This window comes from Macaca mulatta, chromosome 1, assembly GCF_049350105.2.
Source record: "Macaca mulatta isolate MMU2019108-1 chromosome 1, T2T-MMU8v2.0, whole genome shotgun sequence".
Taxonomy (NCBI): domain Eukaryota; kingdom Metazoa; phylum Chordata; class Mammalia; order Primates; family Cercopithecidae; genus Macaca; species Macaca mulatta.
The window spans coordinates 239,249,398-239,264,938 of NC_133406.1; the positions used below are offsets into that span (position 1 = coordinate 239,249,398).

General features: G+C 62.7%; 2 protein-coding genes across 2 annotated transcripts; one reads left to right on the top strand and one right to left on the bottom strand.

Moving 5' to 3' along the window:
• Positions 1 to 3,216: 3,216 nt before the first annotated feature.
• VWA1 (von Willebrand factor A domain containing 1) lies at positions 3,217 to 8,308 on the bottom strand. The gene is given in 3 exon segments (NM_001260638.1): positions 3,217 to 4,852; positions 6,450 to 7,007; positions 8,131 to 8,308. Coding segments are annotated over 3 exon segments (1,317 nt in total). The 5' UTR covers positions 8,204 to 8,308; the 3' UTR covers positions 3,217 to 4,166.
• Positions 7,374 to 10,836, top strand: LOC144337601 (uncharacterized). Its single transcript, XM_077983486.1, has 5 exons — positions 7,374 to 7,430; positions 7,751 to 7,754; positions 7,863 to 8,569; positions 9,350 to 9,759; positions 9,942 to 10,836. The coding sequence occupies exons 1-4, from the start codon at positions 7,374 to 7,376 to the stop codon at positions 9,719 to 9,721; spliced, it is 1,140 nt and encodes a 379-aa protein (XP_077839612.1). The 3' UTR covers positions 9,722 to 9,759; positions 9,942 to 10,836.
• Positions 10,837 to 15,541: the final 4,705 nt, after the last annotated feature.

A 15,541-nucleotide genomic window follows, 5' to 3' on the forward strand; every position in this document is an offset into this window, starting at 1 on the left:
ACTCTGTGGTCAGTAAATTCTCCAGAAAGCTCCAGCCTCTGCCTCTTCTGTCACCTTTGACCCCAGGAGGAAGCTAGGAGGCCCCTGAAACCCCGCACAGCATCAGCAAATAGACACGGCAGTGAGGCAACTGTGGGACTTTATTAGCTAAACAGACACCACCTCCAGCCACAGGGCTCACGGTTCTCCATAGGGCTCCCTGAAACCGGTCAGCCCCTGCCAACACTCCTCAAAGTGCACTGATTCATGAGAGGCAAACGGAAGCGGCAGTGCCAGGCCGGCAGGGTGGCTCTGGTCTGCATTCCCAGCATTGTGGGAGGCCAAGGCAAGAGAATCCTTTGTGGTCAGGAGTTTGAGAACAGCCCGGGTAACATAGGAAGACCCCCATTCCTTAAAAAATTTTTGCCAGGAGTGGTGGCTCACACCTGTGATCCCAGCACTTTGGGAGGCCGAGGCGGTTGGATCACCTGAGGCAGGAATTCAAGACCAGCCTGACCAACATGGAGAAACCCCATCTCTACTAAAAATACAAAATTTAGCCGAGCGTGGTGGCACCTGTAATCACAGCTACTCAGGAGGCTGAGGCAGGAGAATCAGTTGAACCTGGTAGGCAGAGGTTGCAGTGAGCTGAGATCGCACCACCACACTCCTGCCTGGGTGACAGAACAAGACTCTGTCTCAAAAAAAAAAGGCAGGAAACACACAGCTACTGCCCTGGAGCTGATCGTCCTAAACTGTCCCCTCTGGCGGGAGGCTGTCATGTGGGCTGTGCCTCGGGGATTTGACTTGGTTTATTACTGTCACCATAGAAACAGGGCGGCAACCGGCTTCCCTAGGTGGTTCCCAGCAGAATGCCCCACGCGTGGCCACCCCACTTCCTAGAAATCTGGACTGAGACCCCAGGCCTCTGTCTGGCTTCTCACGAACAGGTCTCTCTGGAGAGTTTCTTTTTTTTTTTTTTTCTTTTTTTGAGTTCGGAGTCTTGCTGTGTTGCCCAGGTTGGAGTGCGGTGGCCGGAACTCAGCTCACTGCAACCTCCGCCCCTCCAGGTTTAAGCAATTCTCTGCTTCAGCCTATGGAATAGCTGGGATTACAGGCGCGTGCCACCACACCCGGCTAATTTTTTTGTATTTTTAGTAGAGACGGGGTTTCACCATGTTGGCCAGGCTGGTCTTGAACTCCTGACCTCGTGATCCACCTGCCTTGGCCTCCCAAAGTGCTGAGATTACGGGCGTGAGCCACCGCGCCCGGCGTGTCTGCAGAGTTGCACATGCTGGAGAGCTACTGCTCTGTCCTCGCTCATGGAGGAGGCATGGACCCGAATTTCAGCCCTCTCTGCCTCTCCTTTCAGTGGCCAGCAATGGGCTGTCCAGCGAAGGACCTTGCACAGCCTATCAGGGACTGGTCTGGCACGCGGCCAGCGTGAAACCCTCAGGTTGGTTCTCTTCAGATGTGGGAGCAGCCTCCCTTCGGGGTCTCCTCAAAGTGCCCAGGGCTCTCCCCAGCCCTGCCCGCCCCTGGCCTTCTGAACACCTGCCACGTGGATCACAACCTTATCGCTCTTCTTGTCTCAACTAGAAGCAACCGCAGGATGGCCCTTCCTGATTTCCAGGTGCATGTCGAAAAGCGTGCAGTGGCCTCGTGACGTGGTCAGGCCCTTGGCAAGGAAGTCCTGGCAGGTGTCAGCCTCTGCACTGCACTCTGAGTGGACTGAGTCGGGGCCAGGATTGTGTCAGGGGAGCTGGAGGAGCCACGGGACAGCAGGTTCACAGAGGCCTGGATGGAGCACTCCGGGGCCAGAGTTGTTTGCAGACTTGGTACAGATTCAAAGACTTCAAAATGCCTGGGGCTACATAAAGGACAGCACTTCCCAGAGGAGGGCCTCTGGAAGGGACATTCCTTGACACGGAGATGGAGGCGGCAGTGCCTTTCACCCTCTCTGGGAGGCCTTGTGCTGTGCTCGGCCTTGGTGCGCAGAGATGAGCAGAATGGAGGTAGAGCCTCTGCCAAACGGGTATGTGGGGAGCAGGGTTGTGGCCAGGGCCACCGATCTGCCCTCTCAGGATTGCAGAGCTGGAGCCCCTCCCAGCTTCTCATGTGAGTCTGAGTCGTCCACAGAAGCCACCGAGGCCATCAGGAATGAGCCCCTGGTGCCCCGCTGCCACCCACAAGGCACTCCGTGAGCTGGGCCTGGGCTCAGTGTGCAAGGGACATCTCCTCTCAGGTGACCGTGGGCTCAGATCTGCCATCACCCTGGAGAATGGGGTAGGGGGCAGGGGCTGCATGAAGGAAAGTCTACCCCTCGACAGGAGGTGGGACCGGACACCCGAGCCTGAGACCCTGGCCACCTGCTGACCAGCAGTGCAGTTGTGAGCACGCCATCTGCAGTGACACGCACAGCCCCTGGGTCCTGCTCAGGCCTCCGTGGCCTGACTTGGGGGCTGTGTGGAGCTCAGGAGAAACCCAAAGTCCAGCCAGCTGGGCCCCCCCGCCAACAGACACCTCCTGAACACACAGGCAGGGGGGCCTCCTGTGTCTCACTTATAATCACACCGGAGGGCAAACTCTGCGTGGTGAGCCTGACCCCAGCCAGCCCCCCATGAATGGTCACCACACCCAGCTGGTGGGTGGTGCAGACTTGGGTGTCTGGTGGGGCCATAGGATGCACAGAGCTGGGTTCTCGGGAGACAGTGCCAAGGCCAGCTGTCCCAAAAGAGGCCCCTGGCACAACGCCCACCATGTCTGAGGGAGGGACTGAGACCACCTCAATGCTGCAGTTCCTGGGGTCACGTGAGTCCACCTAGGGAAAGGGGCAGTGGACCCCACGCAGTGCAGGGTGCGGCTTTGCCAGCAGAGGGAGCCCGCATGCGGCTGGGCCCAGGGCTATGGGTCATGGCAGAGGCTGTGGTGGGAATGGCCCTGCAGAGGCCCCAGCCCCCTTTTCCTCTGCATTCCAGCCATCTGCCCTGGGCCCAGCCCCACGGGAAGGGGGCCCAGCCTCTCTGAATAAAAGGTGCATAGGGGGACCAACGAGGCCTGGCACTGGGAGGGGACAGCTCCACCTCCTCTCCCCGGACACCCCAAAGGGCGGAGGAGAACTTCACAAGCTGTCCTGTCCGTGGCTGCTGTTTGTGGAGGAGGAAAGCATCCTGAGGAGACTGCAGGTTCGGTGTACATCTGATTTACTGAATTTTAAAGTCTGGGACGTTAGTGGGGAAGAGGGGAGGTGAGCATTGCGTGACACCACAGTCCTGGGAGCCAAGGACTAGGCCGGGCAGGGAGTGTGCCTGGCTAGGCATCCCCACCCTGGGCAACTCGCCCGCGGGCCCCAGGGTAGTGAGTAGTGACAGGATGTGGCCCAGGGGTGAGACCTCTCACAGCCAAAAGATGGTGTGGTCGCTGGGGCCTCCCTGGAGAGCGTTGTCCCTGCAGCCCCTGGGAAGTACTCCCACACAAGGCTTCCTGTCAGTGCGGTCCCGGGGCCTGACCGTGGAGGTGGGTGGGTGGGGTCACCTGTCCTCAAGGTTCTGAATGCCCGGCTCTGCCCCATTCCTCTGATTCCCAGTGGCTGCTAGCTGGACCCAGCTGGTGTCCTGGGCATGAAGGCAGGGCCACCGTCCTCAGCAGGCGCTGCCCTCCCGGCTGGCTGAGCATCCCCGCCACACCACCAGCGTCCGGGTGCGCCTACCTGCCCTTCCTTTTCTTCAGAAGCCTTTGGGGACCTGATCTGGGCCAGCTTCTCCCGCGATTCCCCTTCCACTTCCTATCAGCGTCCAGGGCCCAAGCTGCCCACCTCAGGCCAGCCCTTGCCACCTGGGGCCGAGTCTTCACACGTGGGAGTCTGACCGGGGCTCCTCCCTGGACAGTCCTGGGTCTGATGCTCTCAACACCACCCACGAGCCGATACCACGCCTGACTCGGGGCGGGGATGGGGCCGGAGCTGCTGCGCGGTCCCACCAGGCGAGGCCCCAGCCCTGGAGGGCAGGTGCCAGGCGGGGAAGCCCTGTGGCCACAGGGAGAGGGCCGGGGTCGTGCGGAGTCCGCGTGGGGAAAGGCCGGGCCTGCACCCTTCTCCCGAGCTGGGCGCCTCCGCACCGGGTTCGGGACACAGGGGCCCTCGGGTCGGCGCCGGGCTTCTCGGCAGGGCGGGGATGCCGGCTTACGGCTCACGGCTCGCGGCTCGCGGTCCCCGGGGTCGAAGCACGGGGCACGGGGCGTGGTCGCGGGCGCGGGCCGTCGGCCGTGCAGGCCTTGGCGGATAGCGCGCTCTCGCGGCCCGAGCGGAAGGCGGCGGTCACGGTCACCAGGTAGGCGGTGCCTGGCGCCAGGCCCTGCAGCGTGGTGCAGTTGCGGCCCGCGGGCACCTCCACGCGCTGCGCCGCCCCGCCCCCCAGCGGCCCGAACTGCACGTGGTAGCCGAGCGCGGCGGCTGCGCCCAGCGCTGGGGCCCAGCTCACGCGGAGGCTGCGCGGTCGGGCGTGGGAGATGACGATGCGCTCCGGCCCGGCCTCCTCCAGGGCGGGGAGGGCGGCGAGCTGGGTGGGGGCCGGCCCAGCCCCCGGCCCTGCCTCACCCGGCCGCGTGCGCACCCGCAGTTGCTGGGGCCTCAGGAGGCGCACGTTGGACTCAGGCACCAGCGCCACGTCGTAGTCCGTGTCTGGGTCGAGGCCGGCCCAGGTCCAGTCCGTGGCGTTCCCCGGCAGCTGCTGGCGTCTCGCAGCCCCCGGCTGGGCACTGGGCACCAGCTCCAGCACGTAGTAGCCCGAGTCTGCGGTCAGCAGGGGCGGCCAGGCCAGGCGGAAGCCGCTGGACGTGATCTCCGTGGCACGGAGCTGCTGCGGCCGCATCGCGTCTGTGGGTGGTGCAGGGGGTCGGGGAGCAGCGGTCAGTTCCTCCTCTGCTCCTGGAGAGCGGCCCTGGCTGATGGGGAAGATCTGGAGATTGGAGGCCCCACTAGGAAAGACGGGGCCCCGCGGCCAAGGAGCTGCTGGAGCCATGCCCCGCAGATGCTGGGGATTCTTAGAACGTGCCTTGGCTGGGGGAGGACTGAGGAAGGGGGTGCAGCCCCCTCACGCCCTGTCAGAAGCGCCCCTGCCTCCCTCAGCCCAAACCCAGTCCTTTGTGGAGAGGTGCAGTGGCCAGATCAGTGACCAGGACAAAGGTCCTCAAAGACAGCAGGGTCCACGGTGGTACCTGAGAGCAGAGGACCAGCCCCAGCCTGAGTGGCCAGGCCCGGGTCTGAGGTCAGCCCGGCTCTCTGAGCTGCAGCCAGGAGATGGGAGATCACAGGGACAGGCCCTGGGGTTCTGGAGGCGCTGCCTGCCCCGGGTCCCCAGGAGAGTGTGGGGTGGGGTACTCCAGAGGGGGACTACTGGGCCCTTGACACCAAGCCCCACATAGCCCTCTGAGTGACCTGCTGTGGCGAGGCTCATAAATGTCTGCGCTGGGTTAAAGCTATCAGGATCTTCCTCCTGTAGTGCTGGGTGCTTGTGCCACTTTCTTCCCACCCCCACCCTCAGACCCAGCCTCTTTCCCAGGAGCCCCCACCCTGCTGCCTGGCCCCTCTGCACCGCAGCCTCAGGCTTTTCCTTTCCAGCTACTTAAGGCAGCCTTTCCTCCTGGTCCCCTCCAGGCACAGCTGCACTGGGTGACCCTGGGGCCACTAGGGGTCAGACGTCCCTGGCGAAACCTTGGGGCGGGCCGTCCACCCCTCTCCAACCCACAGTCCAACCCCTTCCGGCTCTGGGTGGATGATGATTAACCCACAGACGAGACTTGGTGAGATCCCTGGGGTTAGTGGTATTTTTCAGTGGCTACAGCAGGCTGAGCCAGTGGCCAGTTTCCTCATCTCCAGCCTCAACTCCTTCAGGGCTTGGCTGGGGCAGAGATGTCCAGAAAAAAGCCAATGAGAGCTGCTCAGCTCCTGCCTCAGGCCTTCCCTGGCCTGGCCTCTCAGGAAATCCTCACGGTAGGCCTGAAGTTCAAACCTGTTCAAAGCCCTCGGTGGCTGTCCCGACCCAGGAGAGGTACCCTGTGCTTCCTGGGGGGCAGTCCCTGACCTTTCTGGCTCTCCCCTCTCCAGGTATGGTGGGCATGCCCAGGAGCACATGCTGCCCATCTGCAGAGTCCCCAGACTCGCAAGCTTCTTCCTGGGCCTACACCTGGGCTCTGCACTCCATGGGGCCTCGAGGTCTGGGCTGGACCCGTCAGCAGGGAGCTACACTTGGAGGTGGCTACTCAAGCCCCCATCTCAGCAGGGCGCATGGGTCACCTAGTGGAGAGCGTGCACAGAGAAGCTGCATCACTCAGCCCTGCACCCTAGGGGTACCACAGCCCCGGAGGCCCTGGCCGCTGCTCTGGGGACATGAGATATTCCCAAAGTCTCAACCCAGCCTCTCCTCCTGCAGCTCCCAGCTAGGGATCCCTGGGCCCTGCCTCCTCCCACCTACCAAGGATGGAGCCCCTCAGCTCTTGGACGATGATGTGCAGGTCATCCACGTCCACAAAGTGCAGGTGCTTCTCGGCAGGGGCTGAGGCAGCAGCTGACAGCTCCAGAAAGTTGCCTCGGCCGGTGCTGACGATGAACACGGTGACGCCCAGGTCTTTTAGCTCCTGCATGGGGGGTCCCACAGGGTCGCTGGAGCCGCCATCTGTCACCCACACCAGCACCTTGGGCACTCCTGGCCGGGCACCTGCTGCTTCAGCAAAGAGCTGTTCCTTGGCATATGCCAGCGCCAGGCCAGTGTGAGTGTCACCCATGCGCTGTACTGAAGCGCGAACAGCATCCTGAGCAGCCTCGCCTGAGCTGTGTTGGCCGAAGGGGAACTCAGTGTACGGCCGAGTGCCCACGTGCACCAGGCTGGCACGCAGGGCCCCAGTGCCCAGGGGCAGTGGAGCCACCAGCTGCCCCACAAACTCCCGAACCCGGGAGAACTCGTAGTGAGACACGCTGGCCGAGCTGTCCAGCAGGAACATCAGGTCCCCTCGGGGGGCTGATGCTGGTGGACCTGGGGGAAAGGAGGAATGCTCAGCCTCAGGTGTGGGCCCCCCAGACAGCCCCACACAAGGCAGGGTCCCCCAGGGCCTCAGCTTTCCTTAAGTGGGTGCTTGCCCTCCTCCGAAGGTCCTAGGTTGGGGGAAAGAGGAACTCTAAGACAAGCAAGAGGCCTGTACTTTTGGGGCTTTCACTCTGCACACTGGCCATGGGACCTACAGCTCTCTCTGGGCTGGTGTTATCCCATCTGTGAGAGGACGACTCCCCGCTCCAAGCCCCCACACCTTCCCATTCCTCACCGACCCTGCGAGCTGGTGGAGCCGAATCCTGGCCTAGGTCCCCAGGACAGGCCTGAGCCATGGTGCTGCTCCCTCCAGGCATGGCTTTCAGAGAAGCAGCCCGAGGCTGGAGTTCAGCCACGCAGCTCAGCCTCCAGGTGAGGCACCGTGGGCAGGCACACAGCAGCAGGGGAAGGTGTAGGAGGCAGAGCAATGACCCCGCCAGATGGCCTGGCTGGAGCCCAGACCCCACTTACCAGATGGTGTCCCCTCCCCTGGCCTCCATCCACCAGCCCACCTGGACCCACACAAGACACACACCCCCAAGCAGCCTGAAAGCCAGATCAACTCCTCGCAGGCTTCCCCCTTCCTCCCGGCACCCCCGGGGTGGAGGCTGATGCCCCACACACCACCCCTCCGCACCAAGCCAGGGACCAGCGTGCCTCAATTCTAGTCCCGGCCTTGTGGTTTTCCCCAGTGCGGTGGGGCGACTCCAATTTCCCTACCATCCCTCCACTGAGCGCCTTTGCAAGGGTAGGGAAACTGAGGCGAGGTGCCCCCTCGACAGACATCTCCCTCTTCCTGTCCAGGCCCGCGATCCCGCAGAAATGCAGGCCGGGCCGGGCCGGCCCCTACGCCCCGGCGCTCACGGACGGTGTCGCCTGGAGCACCTGGGCCGCCCGCCTCAAGTGAGCAGGACGCTCCGCCCACGCCCACGCCCGCGCCCACGCCCGGCTCCCGCAGCCTCCCAGCCCGCCCGCCAGCTCGGAGCTGGGGACAGCGACGGCCCTGCGCGGGCAGCGGCGCAGAGCGGGCACCAGGGGCCCCAACCCCGGCCCGGCCGTCTGCCGCACTCACCGCTCTCCGCGCCGCTCCGCGCCAGCGCCAGCCGCAAGCTCAGGGCCAGGCCGAGCGCCGTCCAGGGGAGCATCGCGCGCGACGGACTGGGCTAGGCAGTTCGCTGGCTCTCTCGCTCGTTCGCTCGCGGCTGCAGGGCGCGTCACCGCGCGGACCAGGCCGGCCCCGCCCCCTGGAGGCCCCGCCCCGAACGGCCACACCCACGCCGAGGCCACGCCCACGCCCTCTTGCGCGAGCGGAAGGCCACGTGCACAAACCCCGGAGAGGCGCACCAGCGGACCCCGACACGCAGGGACACGCAGCACCAGCCGAGATACGACGGAGGCATGCACGCGTGGGCACGCACACACACACTCCAGTCTCCCTCTCCCGGCCGAGGCTGTGCGGCCGGCGCTCTCCACCCCTCTCTGACCCCCAGCCGCAGGAGCGGAGCAGGGAGGTACCAGGCTAGGCCCTCCCCATGCCCACCACTGCCGTGACTGTGGGTGCTGGGGTCCCTGCAGCCAGACCCAAGAGAACCCCGGGGGCTGGCGGTGGCACCAGAAAACGTCCAGAGCCTGGTTTCACCTTGGCCACACAGCTGGAGGCCGGTGGGTGTCTGGAGGAATAGGATACGTGTCCTAGGGACTGACCAGCGGAGATTGGAAGGGCCATGGGGTGGGACTTAGAAGGACACAGTGCCTTGAAAGGGGACAGAAGACAGGAATTTGAGAGAGACTCGAAGCTCCCACCCCACCTGGGCTTCTTGGAGGAAGAGGCATGGGAGTGGGAGATGGTTGGTTCAGGCCCTGTCCAGTGGGACCACACTGGGCCTGTTACCCATATACCCTACTCAATGAGGGGCCCAGACTCCAGGACCCAAGAAACACCCCCGGCAGGACTGGAGGGGCCCACTGGTGAGCCAGGAGCTCTTGGGTCTTGGGGTCTTGGTGAGGCCCAGACTAGAGGTGGCTGGCTGCAGGGGGTGTCCTGAGGCCCCCAGGGCAGATTTCCCTCGCTCAGGTGGGGCTGGGCCAGCAGTATCCCCTGGACAGGAGAACCCCACCCCAGCCCTCCCTCCAGTAGCCATGGCACTCTCCCTGGGCCTCCTCAGCTCAGAGCTGGGGGGCGGGGGATGGGGGTGTGTCTGCCAGGATGTCCCCTCCTTCCCCACCCTCTCCTGGAGGATGCCCCGCAGGAGAACGGATGGGGCTCCATGGGCTTCCTTCCTCCCTTTCAGGCAGGTGAGACACCGCGGGGCGTGCAGACGAGCGGCCAGCGCTCGACTTTGCCTAAAAAAGGAAGCGGCAGGCTGAGTCTGAGGAGCTGGCGGCAGGAACAAGGGAGAGCTGTGTCCCCGCCGGCGCCCCCCGCCCCCCCTGCCAGGGATCTTGGCAGTGGAGGTGCTGGCTGGGCTCCACAGACCTCAGGCCTCCGCTGGGACCAGAAATGCCTTGTGCTTCCGCCTGGGCCTAGTGGGGGGACTTTGGGTCCCCAGAGTGCGAGCTGTGCCACTCCGAGGGGCCTTACCAGGCCCCCCAGCCCCCAGTACACAGGGGCTGCTGTGGAGATGACGCTCAAGGCCACAGCCGCTGGAGGACCTGAAGTCTGACCGGAAGCTGGCTGCAGACCCTGCGGGGGCACGCCCAGGTAGTCAAGCAGGGAGCTGGGCCGAGGGTCCCCCACCCTGGGGAGGCTCACAGCCAGTGGCCTGCTCGTCCCCCACCCCTGCCCAGCAGGCGGGCCACAGTCACACCTCACACTGCTGGGCTGACGGGGAAGTTTCCCTCACTTCTGGAAAAAGTGAGTGGGTCTTCTTGGCTGTGACTCAGGCCCTCAAGGAAGCTGCCGCCCTCCTCCCTTCAGCTCGCCGTCAGCGGGAGAAGGCACAGGACGCCTGGCCTCCACCCAGCCTGGGCCGAGCTCAGCCACCTGCCTTGCTCCCAGCTCTGCCTGGAGTCCCTCCTGCTAGGAGACCCTCCCCGTCAGCTCTCCCCCTGCTCCTCAGCCTTCAGGACTCATTCCTATGTCCTGCCCTCCACCCGCTGTCTCCACCGCAGAGGAAGGACGTGGACAGAGGGTCTCAGAGAACATGGGGTCAGCCAGAGGTGCAGTGTCAGGGCCCGGGCCGGACTTGAGGCAGACACCAGAGGAAGCACAAATATAACAGCCGGAACCCTCCACTCTCCAGGGAGAAGGGCCCGGGGTAAGATAGGCAGGGCAAGGACGGGTCAGGCCAGATCACAGTGGCTCCTGGCCCCAAGCCTTCTGCCTCCTGCAGGGATAGCCCCTGTCTGATCCTGGTGGCCTTGGGCCCCACGGGGTGGGGAGCAGCCTGGTGTGGCGTCGGCCACCCTGCCCCCACGGTCTGGGCCTGGGCTGTGGGAGTCCTTGTGCCTCACTTCCCGGAGCCGGCCTGCCCTGCCGGTCTGTCTGCAGGCAGGTGGAGGGGGTTCCGGGAAGCTGGGGACGCTGCTCTCGCCCGGGCACCGCCCTGCCCCCACCCGCCTTTGGGAATGCTCCCTCCTCCGCACAATCCAGGCTTCTGCAGAAGAAGAAGGGCCTTTTGTCCCCAGCTGGCTGTGGCCATGTTTGACCCCGGGGAAAAGGGCAACTCCTGAAACCTCTGACCCCACCCCTGACCCAAGCCGAGGGCAGAACGCCCAGGCCCGCACCCGGCGCCTTTGGTTGCTGTTTTCCTGTATCTCATAAATGTACTCAAGCACACATTGGAACAGATGGAAGGGGCGGTGAGGGGCAGCAGTGCGGGCCTGAGGCACTGCTCTGGGGTGTGCCTGAGCCCGGGACCCCACCCCATAACAGTAAGTGGGGCAGAGCCGGGGTCACCAAGAGAGCAGGGCCCACCCAGCTCCTAGACTCAGCCTGCTCACTGGAGTCAAAGACAGGTCCTGGGGTCACTTTTCACTTCCCAGGAGCCCAGGACTGCCCCTCTGGCCCCAGAGCTGACCCCACTCAGTCCCCTGTGCCAGCAGCAGCTGGGGTGGCGGGTAGCAGCCTGGGTAGGGGGCGGGAGCCGCACCATCTGCATCTGTCCATCCATCCCTCGTCTGTGTGCTGGGCACAGCCGCACCCCGGCCTCAGTGCTGGGGACACACAGGCGCCGGGCCAGCACTGCCAGGCTAGGAGGGGTGGGCCGTGACCAGCTAGGAAAGATACGGTCTACTTGTTTTCCCTGTGAGAACGGGGGGTCACTGGGGACTCACACGCAAGGGTACTCGAGGAAGAGACTTCCGGGCAGAGAGAAGGAACCTCGAGTACTGAGACCAGGGTGGGGTGGGCAGGAGGGCCCTGCACCGGGACAGCAGGGGCAGAGCAGGCTGGGGGCCTTTGGGAGGGGTGGCCGGGCTCCTGAGTGCAGTATTCAGAAGCCGGGTGGAGGCTGCTGCTGGCCTCGGTGGGGGCAAGAGATTCGCCGCAGCGAGAACAGAGCCCGGCCCCGTGGGAGCCAGAGAGTAACAGCCTGAATGACCCCGGGTTTCCCAATAGCAGGGCCCCTTCCTTGTGTGGGTCCCCTCACTTTGCCTCTCTCCTGGGACATCCTTCCCCGAAAGGGAGAGGAGGACGACACACTGCTCCTTCCCTAGACACAGTCAGGACAGGCTCAGACCACAGCCCTGGGCAGACCCAAAACTCCCAGGGGCCTGGACCAGGGTCGGAAGGAGGCAGCAGGGAGGGACTGACCTATGTCCACACACGAGGGACTCCCCAGAGGCAGGTTGGGCGGGGCTGGGAGCAGGGGCCTTAGCCCTCAGACCAGCCCACTAACCCTGGGGAGTTCCTGCCCCACAGCCTTCCCAGCTTACAGGCCTGGGGGCAGGGGCAGGCCAGCACAGGCCAGAGGGACAGAGGGAGCCACATCTGAGGGGCCCCCCAGCTGTTCACACCGTCTGAGGCTGTGCTTGCCAACAACTGTGCTCCCAGGAAATATTTTGCAAATCAGGAAATGACACGGGGCAAGGTGGGAAGCTCGCTCCATCCAGTGGGGCGGGGCCCCTTACTGCCCCCCTGCCCCAGAATGAGGCATGATGGGGACGCAGATGGGACACACACAGGCACACACACTCCGGGCTCCCTTTCGGACAAGGCAGGGGCTCCAGCCACTGGGAAAGAACGCCAGGCAGAGGTCCCCACAGCCACCCCGAAGCCTCCACAGCCACCCCACAGTCCCCATGGCCACCCCGAGGCCCCCACGGCCACCCCACGGCCACCCCAAGGCCCCCATGGCCACCCTGAGGTCCCCACAGCCACCCTGCAGCTCAGCTCCTCCACCCAAGGAGTTCAGGCCCCTGGGCCAGGGGAGAGCTGCGGTAGAGACTGCAGGAAGAGGAGGCTGCTCCTGGCCCTCAGGCTGGGGGAGGGGCTCTGGGGAAAGGGGTGTAGAGGCACCCTCAGGGTGGGGGCCGGCCTGGGGACCCAGGGCCCTGAAGCGGGGTTTTGATCATGGGCGCCATGCTGGGCAAAAGTTGGGAGAGATTCGTGGGGTCCAGGTGGAGTCCTTCCCTGGCAGGGGCTAGAAGGACTGGGCAAAGGCCAACTGTATACCTGGGGTCTTGAGGAGGGGCACCCTGGCTGGGGCCCCCACCTCCTCCTCATTTCATGCCCCCCTCCTGGCTTCCCAGATGGTGGCCAATAAGGAAGCTGCTTAGGATCCATGAAAGAGGCCAGGCAAGGACCGTCCCAGGAAGAACCCAGGGGCCTCAACAGGGAGTCTGTTCAGTCCTAGGGGGTGGGGCCCCTGCCTTCCAACGTGGGGCCTGTCCTGTCCTAGGGGCTGGGGCCCCTGCCCCAGCACAGGGGCTCTGGCCTTCCTGAATCACCCCTTCCTTGCTTCTTTTCCGCAGGCCAGGCCTCTGCTATCGGGGCTATGGCCTGCCACAGGCGCGTTCCTACACCCCTCTGAACCGCCCACAGGCCCCCACAGGTGTTCCTCTGCGAGCTGATCTGGCAGCTGGGGCTGGGGCCGGGCTTCGCTGCTCCGTGCCATCAGCCTCCCTGGCAGTGCGGGACCTCAGGGTGGGCCTGGGAAGCTGGAAACACCTTTGGAAACAAATGCCTGAGGCAGCTGTGGACAGAAGCCCCTGCCCAGCAGCCAAGGGAGCTGGCCTCTCCACTCAGCCTCCCCACCCCCACCAGGCCCAGCTGTTGTTTTCATGGCTCCGGGGCCAGGCGATGCTCAGCCAAGAGCTTCCCAGGAGAGCCCTCATCTTCAACCCCTAGTGGCGGCCAGAGCCAGCCCAGGCAGGAGGGGAAGGAAGGCAGCCATGGCCCCGGGGAAGCCATCCTGGCAGCTTGGCCACTGGCCCAGCTCCTGTCTGACCAGGAAAGGCATCAAAGTCGGACTCGGATGGAGGCTGGAAAACCCCGAGACTTCTGCTGGACTTGACCCAGCCACACACCAGGCTGTGCTCAAGGCCACGGAATGAGCCTCGACCCTGATCACAGGCTGAGCCTTGACCCTGGCCCCAGACGGAGCCCAGACCTTGCTGGTCACAGGCTGAGCCCTGCTGGCAATATGATGTACTAGATCCCTTAAAAGGCCTTCCAGCAACAACCAGCTTCTGGATGAATTACTATGAGCATACATTTTTAATAGACTGCTGGGCTTCCAAGAAAGTAAATATCTCCAAGGCTCCCCCAAAATTAAACAGCAAAAATAAATAAGGCCAGGTCGGGTGGTTCATGCTTATAATCCCAACACTTTAGGAAGCCGAGGCGAGAGGATTGCTTGTGCCCAGGAGTTCGAGACCAGCCTGGGCAACATGATGAGACCCCGTCTCTACAAAAAATTTTAAATTAGCTGGGTGTGGTGGTGCACTCTGTAGTCACAGCTACTTGGGAGACTGAGGCAGGAGGATCACTTGAGCCCAGGAGGTCGAGGCTGCAGGGAGCTAGGAGCTCACCACTGCACTCTGCCTGGGCGGCAGAGCAAGACTCTCTCTCAGTAAACAAACAGAGTAATGTGGAGGCCCGGATGATGAAGGCAAGTGGCTGGGAAAGCCGATAATTCACTGGACACACACAGGGACAGAGAGCCAGCCTGCGGCCAGCGAACAAGTATGCTTCTCTGCATAGGGGCTGCTAAACCAGGGGTCTCAAGGGTCACCGAGGGGGCCCAAGGTGGTCTCGCCTGGAAATGGGGAATAGTCTCTGGAGGGAAGCATCTCCAAGTTGGACCTCAGAATTGTCACAGATAACGGCTGACAATTAGACATTACCAAACGTTCAGAGAACCACCATGCTACTGATGAGAATCAGTAGAAACAACCACTCACAGATTTAGACCCCTAAAGACTAGGAAATTGGAATTACTTAGTACAGAATATAAAATAACTATATATAAAATATGTTTAAGAAGTGAAAACTGTAATCCAAAAAGTAAGCACGTACCAAGAGACCATAAAAAGCGATCAGACAAATCTAAAACAGAATCACATGTAACTTTTAGATATGTTAACCCCCTCCCCTTTTTTTTTTTTGAGATGGAGTTTCACTTTGTCACGCAGGCTGGAGTGCAGTGGCGCCATCTCAGCTCACTCCAACATCTGCCTCCAGGGTTTAAACAATTCTTGTGCCTCAGCCTCCTGAGTAGCTGGGACTACAGGTGTGCACCGCCATGGCCAGCTAATTTTTGTTGTTTTTTTGTTTGTTTGTTTTTAAGATGGAGTCTTGCTCTTGTCGTCCAGGCTGGAGTGCAGTGGCACGATTTCGGCTCACTGCAAACTCCACCTCCTGGGTTCAAGTGATTCTCCTGCATCAGCTCCCAAGTAGCTGGGGTTACAGGTGCCCACCACCATAGCCAGCTAATTTTTGTATTTTTAGTAGAGACGGGGTTTCACCATATTGGCCAGGCTTGTCTCGAACTCCTGGCCTCAGATGATCCACCCATCTCGTCGTCCCAAAGTGCTAGGATTACAGACGTGAGCCATAGTGCCTGGCCTGGATATGTTAACATAATTTAAGATAAAATGAATGAGTTAATCAGCAGATTAGACAGAAGAGAGTAATTTGATGAGGGGGTAAAAAAGGAAGCGGCGAGGATATGGAGAAGGAATTCGTGGTGAAACTGGAGATAATGGTTGAGGGATTTCCGGAGCTGATGAACGTTGTGGACCTGTGGCTTACACCAAACAGGGTGGGTGTGAGCTCGGCCCAGCTGGGACGTGCTGGTGAGACCGAGGAACACCAGAGTCAGTGAGATCGTAGAGTCATCCCGAGAGAGCCCACAGATGCTGGCGCCTGTCTGAATGCGAGGCTGCCACAGGCTGAGCCCCGCTGCCGCCCCCCGTGGGCTTCTGGAACCCTGGGCGTGGCCGAGCGTGGGCGTCTCTCCTGGGAGTCCCAGAGCCCTGGACGCCGGGGGCCAGGACCTGGGCAGACGGGAGAGGCCTTGGGGCTGGGGCCTGACCCCCTC

Coding starts and splice junctions, on each gene's coding strand:
- LOC144337601 (XM_077983486.1), top strand. CDS start 7,374: ATGGCTTTCAGAGAAGCAGCCCGAGGCTGGAGTTCAGCCACGCAGCTC. Junction 8,570..9,349: donor CGCAGGAGCGGAGCAGGGAG/GTACCAGGCTAG, acceptor CCTCCCTTTCAG/GCAGGTGAGACACCGCGGGG.